Genomic DNA, 17,805 nt, shown 5'->3' on the forward strand with positions numbered 1-17,805 from the left:
CCTTCACCAAAACATAAGCAAGAAAATACTTGGGAGCTGAAGAGAGCCAGTAAAATATATATATGAAACCATAGCATTATCTGTTCATAGTTTTTCCTACCTTTTTATTTAGAATTCTTCACAGTTATGATTTTATATATGCTCTTCCCACATTTGAACTGTTAAAAAAAAAAATTCCCTAATGAAGTACTTTCCCATTTCCCCACCTCAGCACTGATGTGAGAGCATCTGAATTAGAATCCTATTTCCCTCCAAAGCATTCCCAATATAGTTATCTAAATTGTAGCTTCTTCCACCCCAAACTACTATAACATGTAAATTTAATTTGAAGGGAACTAAGAACATGTGTAAAAGGTAGAGGACTTGGCCTCTACTTCCGTTTCTTTTCAATTCTCTGTAGCTATATTTTCAGAATCTGTGTCAACCAAAGTAAAAAAATTCACTAAATATGGGTAGAGTTTTGCAACAATCCCTGTCGGGTTTATAATGCTTTTCATCTATGCCTGCCAGATGTTTCCCTGTTTGACCAGGTGATGTCTCTTTTGAAGAGTGATATTTCCTTTTATAAACACGTGGGCATTTTATTCCTTACTTTATAGGGCAATATACAATCACATAAAGTAAGTGTAAAATAACTTTTTTTTGTCTTCAATGAAGCCTCATGTATAAAATCATAGAGCCATAAATGTATAGTTGGAAGGACCTAAGAAATCTAGCTCAATACTCTTTTTAACATTTGAAGAAACTGAAACCTAGAGAGTCTCACAGGTTGCAGAGATATGCCAAAGTCAAGATCCAAACACAGATTCCATTCCCCAAATTCTCCCTTTGCATCATGTCACTTCCAAACCAAGGCTATCTCTGGAGAATTTTAGGTGTTTTATTTTCAAATACTGAGAGTTGCCCTTGAATACTATTATCCAGTTTAGATTGACTATTCATTCTTTACAACTGGAGTCTTTCTCCTACTATTTCATGTTAAGAATAGCATAACTATAACAAATGAAACTCATTCTGAGTAAGTTGTTGACAGCAGGTTCAAATCTCACACTTATAAAAGCAAGTTTAACAGTCCTCATGTGGTTTTATAGAGCTTGCAATTCATCCTGAGCTTTATCCCCCATCAAAAGAAAAGTCACTGTTATTGATTCGAGTTCATCATTTGATGGTACTGATGTCTAATTCCTGGAACATGAATGACAGTGACCAATGAAGAAATACTGATATTTTACCTGGAAAGGATCAATCTTTATGGTGGTATGAGTATGACAATCAGAGTTTGTTTGAGGATACTTCAGTTTTACAATTTTACATTTATGCTTATGCTGAGTCAGGATGTAACAATTACCTTGAGTGATTTTTGATAAGGTTTCTGCTTTACCAGGATCTAGATTAAACACTAATTTCACATAAGTCAATAAATGAAAGCAATTTCCAGGCAACTCTACTAACCTGAATTTTAATACCTAGAGTTGGCATGCTTTCATCCCCCAAGTTAGTGAATAGGTCACTCTTTTCTGCCAAAATTGTCCTTAATTACACAGATATTTGAATGAGTCAATATTATATAAGTGGGTATGATAATCTCTATTTATAAATAAGATTTACCATTTACTTAAATAGAAAAAAGCATGTTAAAATATCACAATGGAATATTTAATATTTTCAATGAAACAGATATCAGTGTTGTTTATAGTAGTCATCAGATTAGAGAGCTAGTTAACACAATGGATAAGCTCCAGGCCTAGAGTTAGAAGACTTAAATTCAAATCTCACTTCAGATACTTACTAGCTTGTGTCACCAGAACAAGTCACTTAACCCTGTTTACTCAGTTTCCTCCTCTGTAAAATTAATTGGAAAAGGAAAGGGCAGAAACACAAAAATGGGTCATAAGGAGTTGAACATGTCTTTAACAATTGAAGAAGTCATCTGATTATTCTTTAAATTTAATGTGCTAATGATAGGGATATAATAGTTATTATGGCATAATGGATACAGAGCAGACCTTGGAAACAAGAAGCCCTGGGTTTAAGTCCTGACGGACTTTTATTTGACTTTGTGAACCTCTTGAACTACTTTTTAATATTCGGTGCATATTTGCATCTGTGAAGGTAGTTTTCTTAGTCTAAGATTCCACCATCCTAATGAAATCATAGGGTCAGTACCTAACTTCCCCAAATAAGAGTACTGGTTCCTCAATAATGAAATTATAATTATGATAATTGCTATTAATGATATAATAATGATAATTATAATAATAGCTGACATTCACATAGTATTTTAACATTTGCAAAGTTCTTTTGTGTGTGGGTGTGGGTGTGTATATGTGTGATATGTATACACACACATATAAAATATCATTTGAGCCTTACAACAACTCCATAAGGTATTCTTGTTGAATACCTGGGGGAATATGTGACTTTGGCAACATAGGAAACTCTTGGTGTGAGAATTACACAAGTACAGATGCAACCTCTCAGTGAGGGAATTCTGTAAAATTACCTGAGGCACACAGAGATAATAAACCTATTCAGGATCCCACAGCTTAAAACTCTCATGGCAGAATTTGAACTTAGTTTTCTTGATTCCAAGTCCAATATGTGATCTGCTATACCACACTGTATTAAGTTTTGTAGAGGTATTACTATCCCCATTTTATAGATGGGGAAACTGAGGATCGAAGAGGGAGGTTATCTGGCATCTATAGCTACAGCCACCATTGCATTCCACAAAGAGAGCACTACAACTTTTATTTGAAATGAACTTAGAAATTCTTCTTTATTGCTCACCATAAGATTTTAAGTCCAAGTCTCTCTTGATTCTAAGTGCAATGTTCTTAAGTGTGGCTACAGTACCATATGTGAAACTACTAGAGTTAAAAAACATGTGAAACTACTAGAGTTGAGTATCCACTTTTATTGTTTTGGTGAAAAAAGACAACTATCCAAAAAAGGTTCACATTCATTCCTACTTTCTCAATAAATTAGGCCATCAAAATCATCACAAGACTTATTTCTGTATCAGAAAAATATTATGGCTTAATCAGGATCCTGAAACTTATTAATACTACCAATATGAGGATCTGCAAGGTTATTTTATAAATGTTACCTTATTTATTCTTTAATAAGCAATCTTATGAAATAGGTGCTATTATAGATGAAAAAAAAAAAAAACCTGAGGCTGAGAAAATTTAAGTGACTTGCTCAGAGTCACAATGCTATCAAGCTGCCTTAGCAGAATTTAACTCAGGTCTTGGCCATTTGGCCACCTCGTTGAATTTGAAAGAGTTATAGTTAAGTTCCTTGAAGTTTCAATTTAAGCCATTGTCATCATCTAAGAATTAGGAAAAATTGCTAAACTTTGATCAGAGATGTGTTAAAGACACTATGGATATGTCCTTTGACTAATCACTTAACTTCGATATGCCGCAGTTGTCTCATCTGTAAGAACAAAATTAGTAATAGCACCTACCTCCCAGAGTTGTTGTGAGGACAAAATAAGATATTTGTAAATCCCTTTGCAAACCTTAAAAGCATTACTAAAATGATAGCTATTATTATTATTTATTATTACTAATAAACTAGTAAGTAACTGATTTACATAGTGAAAATCAACTAATTAATTATTTTTAAAGGACTAAGCTCTTTTTTCACAATGGTCAAGAACAGAATTTCTAAGTAAGGATTTTCATGGAAAAAAAAATTCTGATGTTGTGGAGGGAAGGCAGTGAAAGACTGCTGAATAAGATGCCTTTCTAATTAAATATTTAGAATTGCAGAAATTCAGAAATGGATGTGGCTTCAGGAGACCATACAGTTCAATCCCTACTTGAACAGGAATTCCTTCAAATCACATTGTATTATTTACTGTATGGAAGAAACTAGAACCTAGCCACCAATTTTCCAATTGTAACATCAACTATTCTGAAATAGAACAATCTTCCTTCCTTCCAGCATTAATTGCCCTCACCTAGTAGAACCTTGATCATAGTAGGTACTTAGTATTTGTTGGACTGATCTGAATCATTCAGAAGTGATCAATTCCCTTTTTTGAGAAATCTATAATGGTTAAATCATATTGAGCCTCCTATTCATAGCATTCTATACCTTTTCCAGCAGCACTTAATTGTATTAATCTCTCAGTCCAGCTCAGGCCATACTCTTCTGTTCTTTCCAAGCAAACCTGCTTGTTATCAAAAACCAAACTTAGCCAAACCTGAGTTTGAACTTATGCTATTTTTTATATGCATGTACAATGTCCTGTTTCATGTGATTACTATTCACATAACTTTCTTTTTTTGAAATCTGGCTTATGATTCACCTCTTTTAAGAAATTCCCCCCTGGCATAATGGTACGCAGCAGTAATTCTTGTTACTAGAGAAAACAAGAGTAGTGTATTGTTTGAGCTTGGGAGTTCTGAACTGCAGTTAAGATTAAGGCTGATTAGTGTTTACAATAGATCTGACACCAATATGGTGAACCCCATGGAAGTGGGGATGGGAGAGTATTAAGGAGGTCAAAACTTTTATGATAATCAGCAGTGAAATCAAATTCCTAAGTCAATGCTGCCCTGGGCAAGACAGGAAGAATCAATGTTAAAACAAAAAAGAATTAAGAATTTTCCTTCTCTAATCTTGTCTAATAAAATATTCCCTATTATTCCAGAAAACCTGCATCCATGTCCAACACTCTCTGTTCAGCCACAATTGAACACATTTTTTAAATCACACCTTATATTATCATAGTGCTTTATATTTTTCCAGGTGCTTTTACATCCATCATCTTATTTAACTAACAGTTGCCCTTGGATTACTCCTAAATTTGCTATGGCCTACATAAATGCTTCAGAAGTCATCTTAACAAAAGTAAGGGAAAAATAAAGGACAATCTGTATGTTCCATTGGTGCCTCTGTTTTGTAATATCAGGAAAACAAGAAGAAGGCTTCCAAACATACTGTTTGGAGAATGTATGATATATTTAAAATAGAATATAAGGAAGAAGCTTCCCATAAGCTGATAAGGCATGGAGAAATTATGAAGATGTCCACTGTTGGAGGAAATACATCTAAGAGATCAGAGATCCATAAATACTGGAATATATAAATGTATTTATAAGTAAGCAAATAAATATTGGTTAGTTGTTGAATTTATAGAATTTTCTGTCAACATTCCCTTTGCTAAAAATATCTGATATATTTGTAGTGCAAACCATTTCCTTTGTCAGTTTAGTAAGCACAGCAGTGCTAATATAGTGTTAACAATGGACTGATTGGTGTAAAGCCTGGGTATACTTGATCTATAGGGTTAATTCAATTTATTTCACTGAGAATAGTCAAAGTGTCATCCTTTAATGGTATAACTACAACATAGTACAGTACAGGAGAAAGAGTGGGATGTGAAAGCTCTTTCCACTGGCTTTGCAGCCAAAGAAATTTAGCTGAAACCTTGCCTCTACTGCTTACTGTTTGTGTGATACTGAGTAGCTCTGCAGACTTTCATTTTCTTACTAGTAATAATTATAATGATAATGAATATAATTAACATTTACTTTTAGTTATAGTTATAGACAATAGGGCAGAGTAAATAATACCAGACTTGGAGTCAGGTAGATCTGCATTCAAATTCTGCCTCAGACATTTATTAGATATATGACTATGTATCATTTAACCTCTTTGAATGTCAGTTTCCACAAACATACAATGAAAGGATTTAAATTCTTAAATTTAAATCTTTACATTCTTAAATTTAAAAGAATTTATTAGATTCTTTCCATTTCTAAATCTAGGCTCCTATATGTATATGATTTCATTTGGCTCCCACAACAATACTACAAAATTGTTGCTGTTTGATCATTTCAATCACATTTGACTCTTTATGACCCCATTTGGGGCAAAAATACTGGAGTTATCTGCCATTTCCTTTTCCAACTCATTTTACCGATGAGGAAACTTAAGTAAAGAGAGTTAAATAACTTGCCTGAAGTCACATAGCTGGTGTCTGATACCCTATAAGATAGATGCTATTTATTATTATCATCATTTTATAGATGAAAAAACTAAGGATGAAAGAAATCTTTGCCTAAGGTCAATTAAGTATCAGGAAAAGATTTTCCTTATTTCAAGTCTAGAATCCTATTCTATTTTCTATGCCAAGCCATTTCTCTGTAAAACGAAAAGGTTCCAATTCTAGATTTATAGTCCTCATCCAATGATTCCATGAACTCCTCCTCAGACATTTCCTAGCTGTGTGAACAAGGTTAATCTTAAGGTTCTATACTGGGAGCAATTAGGTATCACCATAGTGCACATAGATGTCAGGTCTCAAGTAAGGAAAACTTATTTTCCAGGATTCAAATTTGGCCTCAGACACTTAATAACTGTGTGACCCAGGATAAGTCATTTTGCCCTTTTTGTCCCAGTTTCCTCACCTTCCCCAGCTGGGGGGAAAATGGCAAACCACTCTAGTATATTTGCCAAGAAAACTCCAAATGGGATCACATTTCAGTTGGATAGCACTGAAACGACTAAACAACAGTTATATATAGGTTTAAGTCCGTTTCAGTGCTAATTAAAAAGAAATAAGTACTAATCCTTGAAAAGATAAATTTGCCAAATAGGAAAGCTAGATAAAAATTTTAACTTTGAGCTTTCTCACCAACCAATGCTTTTATTCAACCATTAAAAAAAAAAAAAAAAAAAACTAAACTAAACTAAGTCATGTAATGAAATAATTAGGGCTCCATTTTCCTGTCCAGCCTTATTTCTCATTGCTTCTCTTCATATACCCTCTGATCCAGTAAAATTGGAGATTTGCCATTTTTTAAGCAAGACCCACATTTTCCTGCTTCCTTTTACTTACAATGTTCCCACTATCTGGTATACCTTACCCAATACTTCTCTTTTTTCTATCTCCCTGAAATCCTCCCTATCTCTTAAGGCCCAATGTGTCATCCACAAAGTGTTTTTAATTTCTCCTTTTGCAGCTGAGCATTCTCAGCCTTTTACTTTTTCAAATCTCTCATATTTATAATAGCTCTGGTACCCATCTCCTCCTCTTCCCCAATATTGCTGCCACCCTGGCATTTAATACACTCCTGGGCACATAGGTGATTTATAATTGCTTGCTGACTTGACTTGATTTCGTGCAGATTTCTATCTTCTCATACCTGGATGATTAAAATAGCCTTCTTACTGGTCCCTCTACCTCAAGCATCTCCTCAATTCAGTCAATATCCATTTAGCTAACAAAGTGATTTTCCACAGGTCTGATTATGTCATTTTCCCCTCAATTCTCCCTTTCCACATACACATAAATAAACCCCAGTGGCTCCTTACTACCTCCAGAATCAAATATAAGAAAATCCTCTATTTTTATATTTTTCTATACCTGTATCCTCTTCTGTCTGTCCTGTCTTCCCTATTTTATCCCTTTCCCATATACTATGATCTAGTGACACTGGTCTCCTAGCTACTCTTTGCACAAAAAAATACAACTCCTTTTCACTAGTTTCCCTCATTCCAGGAATGTTCTTTGTCCTCATCACCTTTTCTTGGCTTCTGTAACTTCCTTCAAGTTTCAGAAAATATTATCTTTGCAAAAAGCCTGTCTCATTCTCTCTTCATGTAAATGTCTTCCCTCTCAGATTGTATCCAATTTTCTTTTTCTTTCCTTTTTTGGTCTTTTTTTTTCTTTACTTTATGTTCCCTAGAACCTAGTTTGATGCTAGCAAACTGTTATTAAACTTTAATAACAGCTAATTTTTATGTGGATTTTAAAGATTTATAAAACACTTTATAAATACAATTTTATTTTATTCTCACAAGAATCATGGAAGTTAAGCACTATTATTATTCTCTTTCTTAGAGATGAGAAAACTGAGGCAAGTGAGGCTAAGTTATTTGCTCAGGATCATATTGCTAGCAAGTGTCTCAGGTATTCCTGATTCTAAATCCAGCACTTTATCATTGGGACTACCTCAATAAATTTTGGTTGACTAATTCGATTCTCCCTCTATTAACTTTCAGTGTAACTTTTGTCCAAATTCTTTTATCTCGTATCTTTGTACAGTTGAATTATAAGATAAGCTTTGAAGAGAGCTAGAGCCTTTATACAGTGGTCCTCAGAGTGTAATCCAAAGAATTGTTGGGGTCTCTGAAACCTTTTCAAAGGGCCTACAAATTCAAATTTATTTTTTATTTCTAATATAGTAAATAGCTATAAATATAACCCATGTGAACAAAAACTCTTTGAACAGATCCTCAATAGTTTTTTAGCAGCACGAAGAACAAAAGTTTGAGAACCATTGCCTATGAGTTAGAGATGGAGTGGTAGCTCATTCTAAACATTTGTGACTTGTGAAAAGGAATATAGATAGGAAATGGCATGCTCTATATGGAATATAGAAAGTAGGAGAGGTTAGCTGGAAATGATGGGAGGGAAGTACATGAAAGAATGCAATATGTAATATGTCTGGAAAAGTAGGCTGGCGATAGAGAGCTTTAAAAGCCAAATGAATTTGTAGCAAAGGAAAGCCAAAGGAACTTCTTGAGCATAAGTATGCTATTATCAGAGATATGTTTTAAGAATATAAATGTTACAGCTATATAAAGGAGGGATTAAAGAAGGGAGAGCATGTAAGGAGAAAGAGCAATTAAGATGGTGTTGCAAAAGTCCAGACTTAAAATGGTGGTTATGTGAATGGAGGGAAGGAAATTAATTAAATATATTTTGTGGAAGCAGAATCAACAAGAATTGGGAAGTGATTAGAACTGTAAATGATATGGAAAGGTAGTGGTTGACCCTGAGGGTGGAAAGCCATGCAACTAAGAAGGATGGTGGTGCTTTCAACAGAAATAAGTAAGTAACGAAGAGGGTAAAGTTTGGGGGAAAACAAAATGAGTCACACATGTAGTGAAAAATTTATAATAAACAAATGATATTCAGGTTTGAACTGAGGAAAAAGACCATTGTTTCATATATAGATTTTGGAGTTTTATGAATAGAAATGAGAGTCAAGAACAAGGGATGTAAAAGAACAATAAAGGGAAGAGATTATAGGGAGAAAGGAAGAGATGACTCAGAACACAACTCCAGACTATATCTAGACACACAACAAGGTAAATATCCCACTAATAGACCATTAAGAGGGAGGATGGTCCACTAGATAAGAGAGCTTGGAATCAGGATAACTAATTCAAATCCTCCCTCTGACTGTGGGACCTTATGCAAGTTAAATTCCCCCAGGCAACTTTCTTAAGACTATGATGGTGAAAATAACAGAGGCAGCGTGGTGTACTAGAAATAGCAGTAGACTTGAAATCACAAAATCTGTTTCTTAGACCCAGCTCTGCCATTTTTAGCTGTGAGACAGTGAGTAACAATTCTCTGTGATTCAGTTTCCTTATGAATAAAATGGAAATCATCATATCTACTCTGCTTCATTCACAGGGTTCTGAATATCAAATATAACATATATGAAGGCTTTTATACATGCAACTTATGGTTATATGAACAATATCTCTTATTTGGATAGCTTCTTTAGCTTTTCCCAATTATTTTCACACATACATATATATATATATATATATATATGCAAATATTTAATGTCATGTTTATATATGTATATATGTGTATATGTATGTGGTGTGGATGTGTGTTTATGCATAAAACACAAAAGACAAGTTAAACAGGTCATGCTTATTTTTACAGTTGAAGAAAGTGAGAAATGGAGCCATTAATGAATTTAGCTAAGGTAAAAATAAATAAATTAATGACCCAGTTGAAATTAGAAACTGAGACTTCCCTTTCAATCCAGTGATTTTTTCTCCCCAAAGCTTTACCATTAAGTCTAAAGACTAGAAAGCTCTGTTCTTATTTCTCCAATTGCAAGAATGCGACTGGAGAAAAACAGCTAAGTCTGTCTCTATATCTGCTCAATAGGGTTAAGTTAAGTAGCTCTTTTAGAATTACTGTCATATAGATAACAAAACCAGACATTTGGATTTACCTTTATTATTAGTTATGAAGGGTCCTATCTGATACTCTATGGTCATTAATATATTTTAAAGAAAAAATGCTAGGAAAATACTATATAAATTTTCATAATTGTCACTGCTCACAAAATCACCATATCTCATTGTTTAGATTTGCATTTTAATTAGAAACAAATCTAGTGCAACATACTAATTTTATAATACATATTTAAAATGCCAAAGATGTAAAATTCAGAGATATTATAAGACATGTCCAAGCTTATGTGGGTGATTAGTGATAGGCTTAAGAGAACTCGAGTTTTCTAACTCTTAGTAATGATCTTTGCAGAACCCACCTCATCAAAAGCAATCTTACCTTCTTAGTGATTCTCCTATTTTTCCCCAGTATAACCAAAAATCCTCCACATTTCTGTTGCCTTTAGCTTTTCTTACGAGCTCATCTTGAGTTTTGGCACTTGGCACTATTCTCCATCATTCTAAAATAAAGTGGTTCCTTTCCCTCAAGGAATTACTTCTTTATTGGTGAGTATCAAATCTAGAATAGAATTCCTTTTAAAGGAGATACTACTTTTGAGAGAGGAGTCCTAGTAGATATCTGGGTAATAGAAGTCTTCCATTGTTGTTATTGGATAACTTTGCACTAGATTTGTGTTTTGTTTGTGATTTGTCTTCATCTATTTCTTCCTTCTGTCCAAGTGGGAAATACTAATTATATATGTGTGTGTATACATACATAAAATATAACATTGACAATATTGATTGACCTCCATTGATCATTAGTCAAATATTCTCTACCATGTTTCCTTCCCCATCCTAGTTCTTGTATTACCTCATACAAGTATATCTCTTTAAAATACAGTGTTATTCAACCTCTGCTCCCTTCCACACACACTTTATTGATTCTGTTTTCTTTTAAATAATGTATTCAGTTTTAATCCAATTTGAATAAGGTATCACTCTACAAGGAGGGAAATCAACTTACACTTTATCAACAAAAGTTTAAATACTGTAAATTAAGAGCAATTATAATACAAAAAGAGTAATGAAAACTTAAATGAGAAGCAAAAAGATAGCTTTGCTTCAGAGTGAACAGTAGGTTGCCCTCAGAGTGAAAACAAAAAGACCCGAGTTCAATTTTTGCCTTTAAAACAAAGTGTGAGCTTTGAAAAGTCATTCAACATCAAAGTGTACCTATGGCTAAAGTTACAGAGAAAGTGCTGACTTAAAACAGTAGAGGGAATTTTCTTATTAAAGACTAATAAAATCTCAAATCTGGTGAAGCACCACCAGCAACAACAAAAAAAAAATTTAGAAGAATCATGAGTTAATAGATTAAACTAACAAACTGGGACTTTCTTTCCTGATAAAAACTTTAAAATTTTTTAGAGCTTTCTAAGTCCATTATCACTGATGCTCTAATGTTAAAGTTTGGTTTTGTATAGAGTTTGTGAGGAAAAATGATGTCATTTTATATGAAAATTACAGATTATATTTAGATTATATAAGCTTTTTCAATCTACTAGGATTCATAAATTTAAAGCCAAAAGAAGGCTTAGAAGTCAAGAGGTCCAATTACTTTATTCTGCAAAGGAGGAATTGAGATTTAAATAGGTTAATGGCTTACCAGAGATCACACAGATAGTCCTGGAGGCAGCATTAGAATCTAGTCCACAGGATTCAAAGTCCAGCACTCTATTCACTACTGCATATAATCTTAAATAGGAAGTATGTTTTAACATAAGACAACACATCTCAAAATAAAGATGTACCCTTACATTTTCCTCCAGAAATAAATTCTATTGTCTTAGGAAGGCTTGGATTCTGATCTTCCAAATAGTATGCTGAATTGAATTTAGTAAAAGTACATTGAATGCCAACACCAGGCATTATTCAAACTTAACAAAAACATGTTTGTGCTTTTCAGTCATTCTCTTACCACAAGATCACTGTAATATAACTAGAAAGGAATTCCTGAGCTTCTCCACAAAACTCCCTTCATTGTAGAAATGAGGAAAATGTGGCCTGAGAAGGTTCTAGGTCTTGTCCAAGGTCACATAAACAGTGAACATCTGAGGCGGGATTTGAACTCAAGTGTTCAAACTCTAAAGCTAATGTTCTTTCCGCAATACTTTCAGCCTTTCTCTGGAAAAATGAGTTCCATAATAGACACAATTTTGAACATTTTCTATTTCAGTTCTCTCATGTTTCCAAAGGACACGTAAACTCCAGTTTATCACATCATGTAAGAGAAAAGTATCCAAATGTCACAATTGTTTGAATTTGTAAAATTGTTTGTTTTACAAAATACTTTCTTTACAATTTTATAAAGAAGGAACAAAACTATAATGCATTAAGCACCTTCTATGCAGTTCTTTAGTGCTTTATAAATAATTATCTCATTCAAGCTTTACACCAGCTCTAAGATATAGCAGCTAGGTGGCGCAGTGAATAAATCACCCAGCCTGGGACACTTAATGCTATGTTGATCTTGGGTAAATTGCTTAACTCTGTTTGCCTCAGTTTCTTTATCTCTACAATGAGCTAAAGAAGGAAATAACAAACCACTCCAGTATCTTTGTCAAGAAAAGTCCAAATGGACTTACTGATAAAATAACTATGCTGTTCTAAGCATTTTACAAATATTATCTCTTTCAATTTCACAACAACCCTGAGGTTGAAATTCTATTATTTGTCCCCATTTTGCCTTTAGGGAAACTGGAACAATCAGAGCTTAAATGACTTGCCCAAGGTCACATGGCTAGTACAATTCTGAGGCTGGATTCGAACTCAGGTCTTCTTGATTATGGATCCAGCACTCTAGCTGAAGGCAATTCAAGTATTTTTATCCTTATTTATAAATGAAGAATCTGGGACTAAGAGAAAAGAAAAATCAATTAATTTGTCCAACTTTTCATTTCAGGAATTGAAATTGGGATTTGAACCTGGTATTTTGCCCCTAAGTCCATTTGATATAAAAATGAATCTGTGTACTATTGATTTGATGTTATTCACCCCTTAGTTCTACAAGAGGACCATTAATATCATGAGGGTGAACTGTATAACTAGTCATAATACCTTCCTATCACCAAGCCACACTCAATAGCTGAACCTACACAGCCTTCCTAAATATGAGAGAATTAGGTTGTAGCTAGTTCAGTATTAGAAATTACACCTTGTTTAATCATTGTGCAATGACTGGGTAAATGTATTAGGGGTAGTCCAGTTTAAAACCATTCAGAAAGCTCAGAAATATTCTGTATTCCACTGAGGGCATCTGCATCTGCATAATTTAGGGGCTCAGTTCAGGGCAAAGCTGTGGCAGAAGTGGTCTTGACTATTATTAGTCAGAACTGAAACACCTGAGAGTTGTACTTTTCTGCCTTCAGAACTAATCTCAGTACCCATAGCTCAAAACCCTTCACTCTAACCCACCCCCCACACACACATATACACACACATGTACAACCAAGTCCTCATTCAGCAGCAAATACCTTTGAGAGAGCTGACTATAGCCCCTGACAACAATTTTCTTTTAAGATTCAGGGGAGGAGAGAGGGAACAATGGTAATGAAATGAGTTAGGAATTTTGTCAGGTATGGGAAATTGATGAAATAACAAATAGTTAACTTAGGAAAGAAAAACAATTAAACATAAGTAACACATACTCATACAAGGAAAGCATTTAACAAACAAGAAGCATCTCGATGTATCTGAGTTCAGAGAATCAGGAAGACCTGGGTGGAAGTCCTGTTTCTGACACCTGCTGGATGTGTTACATAATCTTTCATTACTTCAGGAAACTCTCTAAGACTGCAGGTATAAAATGAGTGTTGATTTGCATAAGTGAAAGAAGTTTCCACACTGGAACATTTTTCCTCAGATAAAATCATAAAAATATAAGTATTGTCTATTTTAAAAACAAGATATGTGACAAAAGAAAAATCCCATGATAGCAAAAATCCAAAGGGGAAAATAATTAGTTAAGGCCAAGAAGCAAGGTTACATAGCAAACAGTTTGAAAAAAATTGAAATAAATAGAGAACTAAGAAAAATCTCAGAAAACAGGAAAAGTCTACAAGATGGAAATATAAACAAGAAGTAATAGAAACAGCAGAGTGAGAAAAACTATATACTTATATAGTATGTGTGTGTATACATACATATACACAACATATATGTTTGTCAAGTTGGGGAAGTATTAGTCTTTCAAAGAATCTAAAATTAGCCAATTAGTAACAATACAACTACTAAATTATCAAATATGTCGAATGGACTCTTTTTAAAAACTCTTACAGTTTCCTCTTATTCCAGTAAATAACAATTATAGAGTCATGCCAAACTAGAAAGAGTCTCAGAAGTCTTCCAGTCCAGCATTCTTATTTTGCAAATAAGAAAACAAAAGTCAAGAGAAGCTAACTCACCTAACTGCCTAAAGTGACACAAGGACAGGCAAGAAAGATTTGAGCCTAAGATTCTGGGTATAATACTACAATAATATCTCTTTTGTATAGCACTTGAAGAGTGTCAAATCCTCCTCATTTTTCTGAAGAGGAAGCTGAAACCCCAGGAGTTTAAATGACCTGTGGAGGGTCACACAACTATTCATTATCTAAGGTGGTATTTGAAGAAAGGTCTTCCTAAAGCCAAATCTAGTGTGCCTAATCCATTGTTCTCAAACTAATCTTACAAAGTAGGATGCACAGATTATTATAATTTCCTCCCACATTACTGATGATTGAGATTAAATTATTTACCCAGCTTTATACTGCTAATAAGTGTCAGAACTAAGGCTTGTAAAGTTCTGCTCTGAAATCAGTTTTCTTTCCCTTAGTAGATTAAAAATAATTTTTGCCAATTTATCTCATATTTAAAGTTAAAAGTTAAAGGCATAATTTAATGTAAAAGAGTTATGTATGCAACACATTACAGAATATATATTTTTTAAATGAATGTGACAAAACTCTGTACAGTCACTCATTCCTAAAGAGGTTTAAAGGTTTATTGCCCAGGTTAGTAAAAACTCTATTTTTTTGCAAGTAAGGGCAGCTTCTCTTACAACACCCTAATGAATGTTGGTTTCAGAGACAAGGGAGTAAGAGTTCGTTTTCATTTGTACAGTTCCTGTGTCACTGGTACCTTTCCATGCATTTCATTAGTCATCCACAGCAGGTACCATGTTACCTCCTGTCAGGCCATCAGGTTTTAAAAATTTAACTCAAGTGCTTTTCCTTCAAGTAACATTGATAAAATGCGCCTACTTTCTCGATTAAGCAAGAAACCAAGAACCATGTTGCTGATTCAGCTTTACTTTTAGACCTTTTAGTCTTTTGTTTATTTTCAAGGAAGAATTAACTCTATTTTATACGATTCCGTCTTTATCCTCCTCCACTCCAGTTCGATGTGCACGTAATACCGAAGTTAAAAACAAACAAACAAAATACTGCTCTGGCTTCATGTTCCCTTCTCACAAAATGATCCTTCCATATCTCTCTCAGTTACTTTAGGGAAAGATAGGAGCAGAATCCTCCACCCACACACCTACGCGCAAAACCCCTGACTCTCAGTCACCCAAATAGTGTCCTCTTCCGCATTTCACCCCCACCCCCCACTTCCCCCCACTACCTCGTTGTCCCCAACCTGGCTATCCAGCCTGTCTCCAAGGATTCCCACCAGGGGGACCAAGTCACTCACCGATCTTGGCCAAGGAAGCCAGCAAAATCCAGAGGGTAATCTCGAAGGGAATCTGCACATGGGGATAATCCAGAGTAAACACCGGCAGCCGGCTCTCCTCAAAGGGAGTAGTTCCCGGAGCTACCACGCTCCCGGGGCTGGCGGAGACCAGACTGGTCCCCATCACCCCCGGGGCGGTCAGCAGGTTTTCTGAAAAGGCAGAGGCTGGGACGGCCACCTGCAGCAACAGCAGCAGAGGCAGAAGCAGCAGCAACAGCTGAGGCGGTGCCCGTGGCGGAGGCGCCCGGAGGCCCCGCCCGATGACCTCGGGGTCCATCTGTGTCCAGTGCCACCAGGGAGACTCGGTGCTCTAGTTCAGCGGTGCGTTTTAGTCCACTGCACCGGGCAGCCTATGCCCATGAGGCCGCTGAGACTATTAGCGCTGGGTTCCAGAAGAAGCCACCTGCTGCTACCGGGCGTTTCTGCCACCGCGGGGTGGCCACCTCCACTGACCGTTTTTCCTTGACCCGCCGTACTTTAACAAATCCCTATTTGGGGCTGAGCTACTGAGATGATTGTGCCTCCATATACTCAGGGAGCACACACTGAGAAATGAGGGAAAATTTCTCACCCTCCTTCTACTTCCAGTTGTCGGTCTCTCGATATACTATCCATGCCTTCTGCTCAGCGGATTCTGGTCTACATTCTGATCAAGTCACTCGCTACACTTGCCAATATCTCCAGCGGTCACAAAGGGGAGTGGAGTAAGGAAGGAGGGAGCGGCGGAGAGAGAGAAGGGGCGGGGAACTGGCCTTTGCGGCTCCACATCAGGCAAAGGAGACCAGGCTGCACACCAAATCGGACACGGGATGGAGGCGGAGCGGGGGCGGGGGGACCCTACCAATCCACATAACATGCACCTGCTGTCCCGCGTCCCCACGGCTGCCGGCTCAAGGCGATTTAGACTCGAGTGTCAAGCTGCAGTAAAATTAATTGACCTGAACCTCGTGAGCTCATACCCACTGTGCTCTATGTGTATCTCATTTCTAATCTTTGCCTCCAGTAACGAGCGCACACACACACACAAACATACGCACCCCAACACACACTCACACATATACCCCATCACCACCACTGCCGCTACCACCACACCACACCATTAGAAAGGAGTCTGTAGGTGGAAGGAATCGAGTTTATCTCCGTCTCCGAAATCAGTCTCCGCCTCCAGGAAACACAGGCAAGAGCCTTGTTAAGGAACTGCTATGAGTCAGACTATAGGTGTTTCTGTCTCTACTTCTGTTCGTCTTTCACCATCCTTGAGTCTCTGTGTCTCCGTGTCTCTGCCTGCCTGTTGTCTTTCTGTCTCTCTGTCTGTCTCTTCCTCTTTACTCCAGCTCCTGAGGAAAATTTACTCTCATCTGTCCCTCCCTCATAAGGAAAAAGCAGCCTTGGGGTTTGATGAGCCCATTAAACTAAGTCTGCATTTAGCAAATTTAGATACAGTGAAAAGAGAAAATGTGACAGGTGACTTCCAAGAAGTGGACACAACTATTCAAGCTTAAATGTGATACATTAAACTGACTGAGAATTACAAAGTATTTTAAGAAACGTGTCTTCTCTGTGAAATTTAACAAGAAAGCCACAACATATGTTCTCAATCCAGATAAATTTCTAAACTGAACTCAATATTCTTGTCTCCCACTGTTCCTTCCTTTTTTCCTCTTCTACTTCCTTTTTTACACATTAAAACCAATCTCACCATCTCTTCCAAACTCTCCCCTCCCCAGTACAATAGACCTGAAAAAAAAATTTTTGATTGTCTTTTGAATAAAAGACTTGGATCCCAAAGTTAAAATGTCCATTTTAAATATTGAAATCACTTTTACATGAAAGTATTTTTTATAATCAAAACATAGAAAACTGATGATTTGGCTCATTGAGATCTAAGTTTGTCCTTGGACAACAGTATTGTTAGAAATTTTACTGACACAAATTATTCTTTGTTACTAAAGGAAAGGAAGAACTGATTTGATAGTACAAATATCTTGCAGAATTAGTTTCATATTTGGGAAATAGACCTTTTGAACCACAAATATGAATAATTGAAAAAGGAGACAACCAAAACCACTCTGAGTTAAGTGC

At 35.8% G+C, this 17,805-nt stretch overlaps 1 protein-coding gene across 1 annotated transcript in view; it reads right to left on the bottom strand.

The window, feature by feature from the left end:
• Positions 1–17,442, bottom strand: part of SLC9A2 (solute carrier family 9 member A2) — a 128,546-nt gene extending 111,104 nt beyond the window's left edge. Inside the window, exon 1 of the mRNA XM_051984323.1 lies at positions 15,685–17,442. Coding sequence (XP_051840283.1) covers positions 15,685–16,000 — 316 coding nt within the window. The 5' untranslated portion in view covers positions 16,001–17,442. The remainder of the gene's footprint in view (positions 1–15,684) is intronic.
• Between the last annotated feature and the right edge of the window lie 363 nt (positions 17,443–17,805).

This window comes from Antechinus flavipes, chromosome 3 (assembly GCF_016432865.1).
Source record: "Antechinus flavipes isolate AdamAnt ecotype Samford, QLD, Australia chromosome 3, AdamAnt_v2, whole genome shotgun sequence".
NCBI lineage: Eukaryota > Metazoa > Chordata > Mammalia > Dasyuromorphia > Dasyuridae > Antechinus > Antechinus flavipes.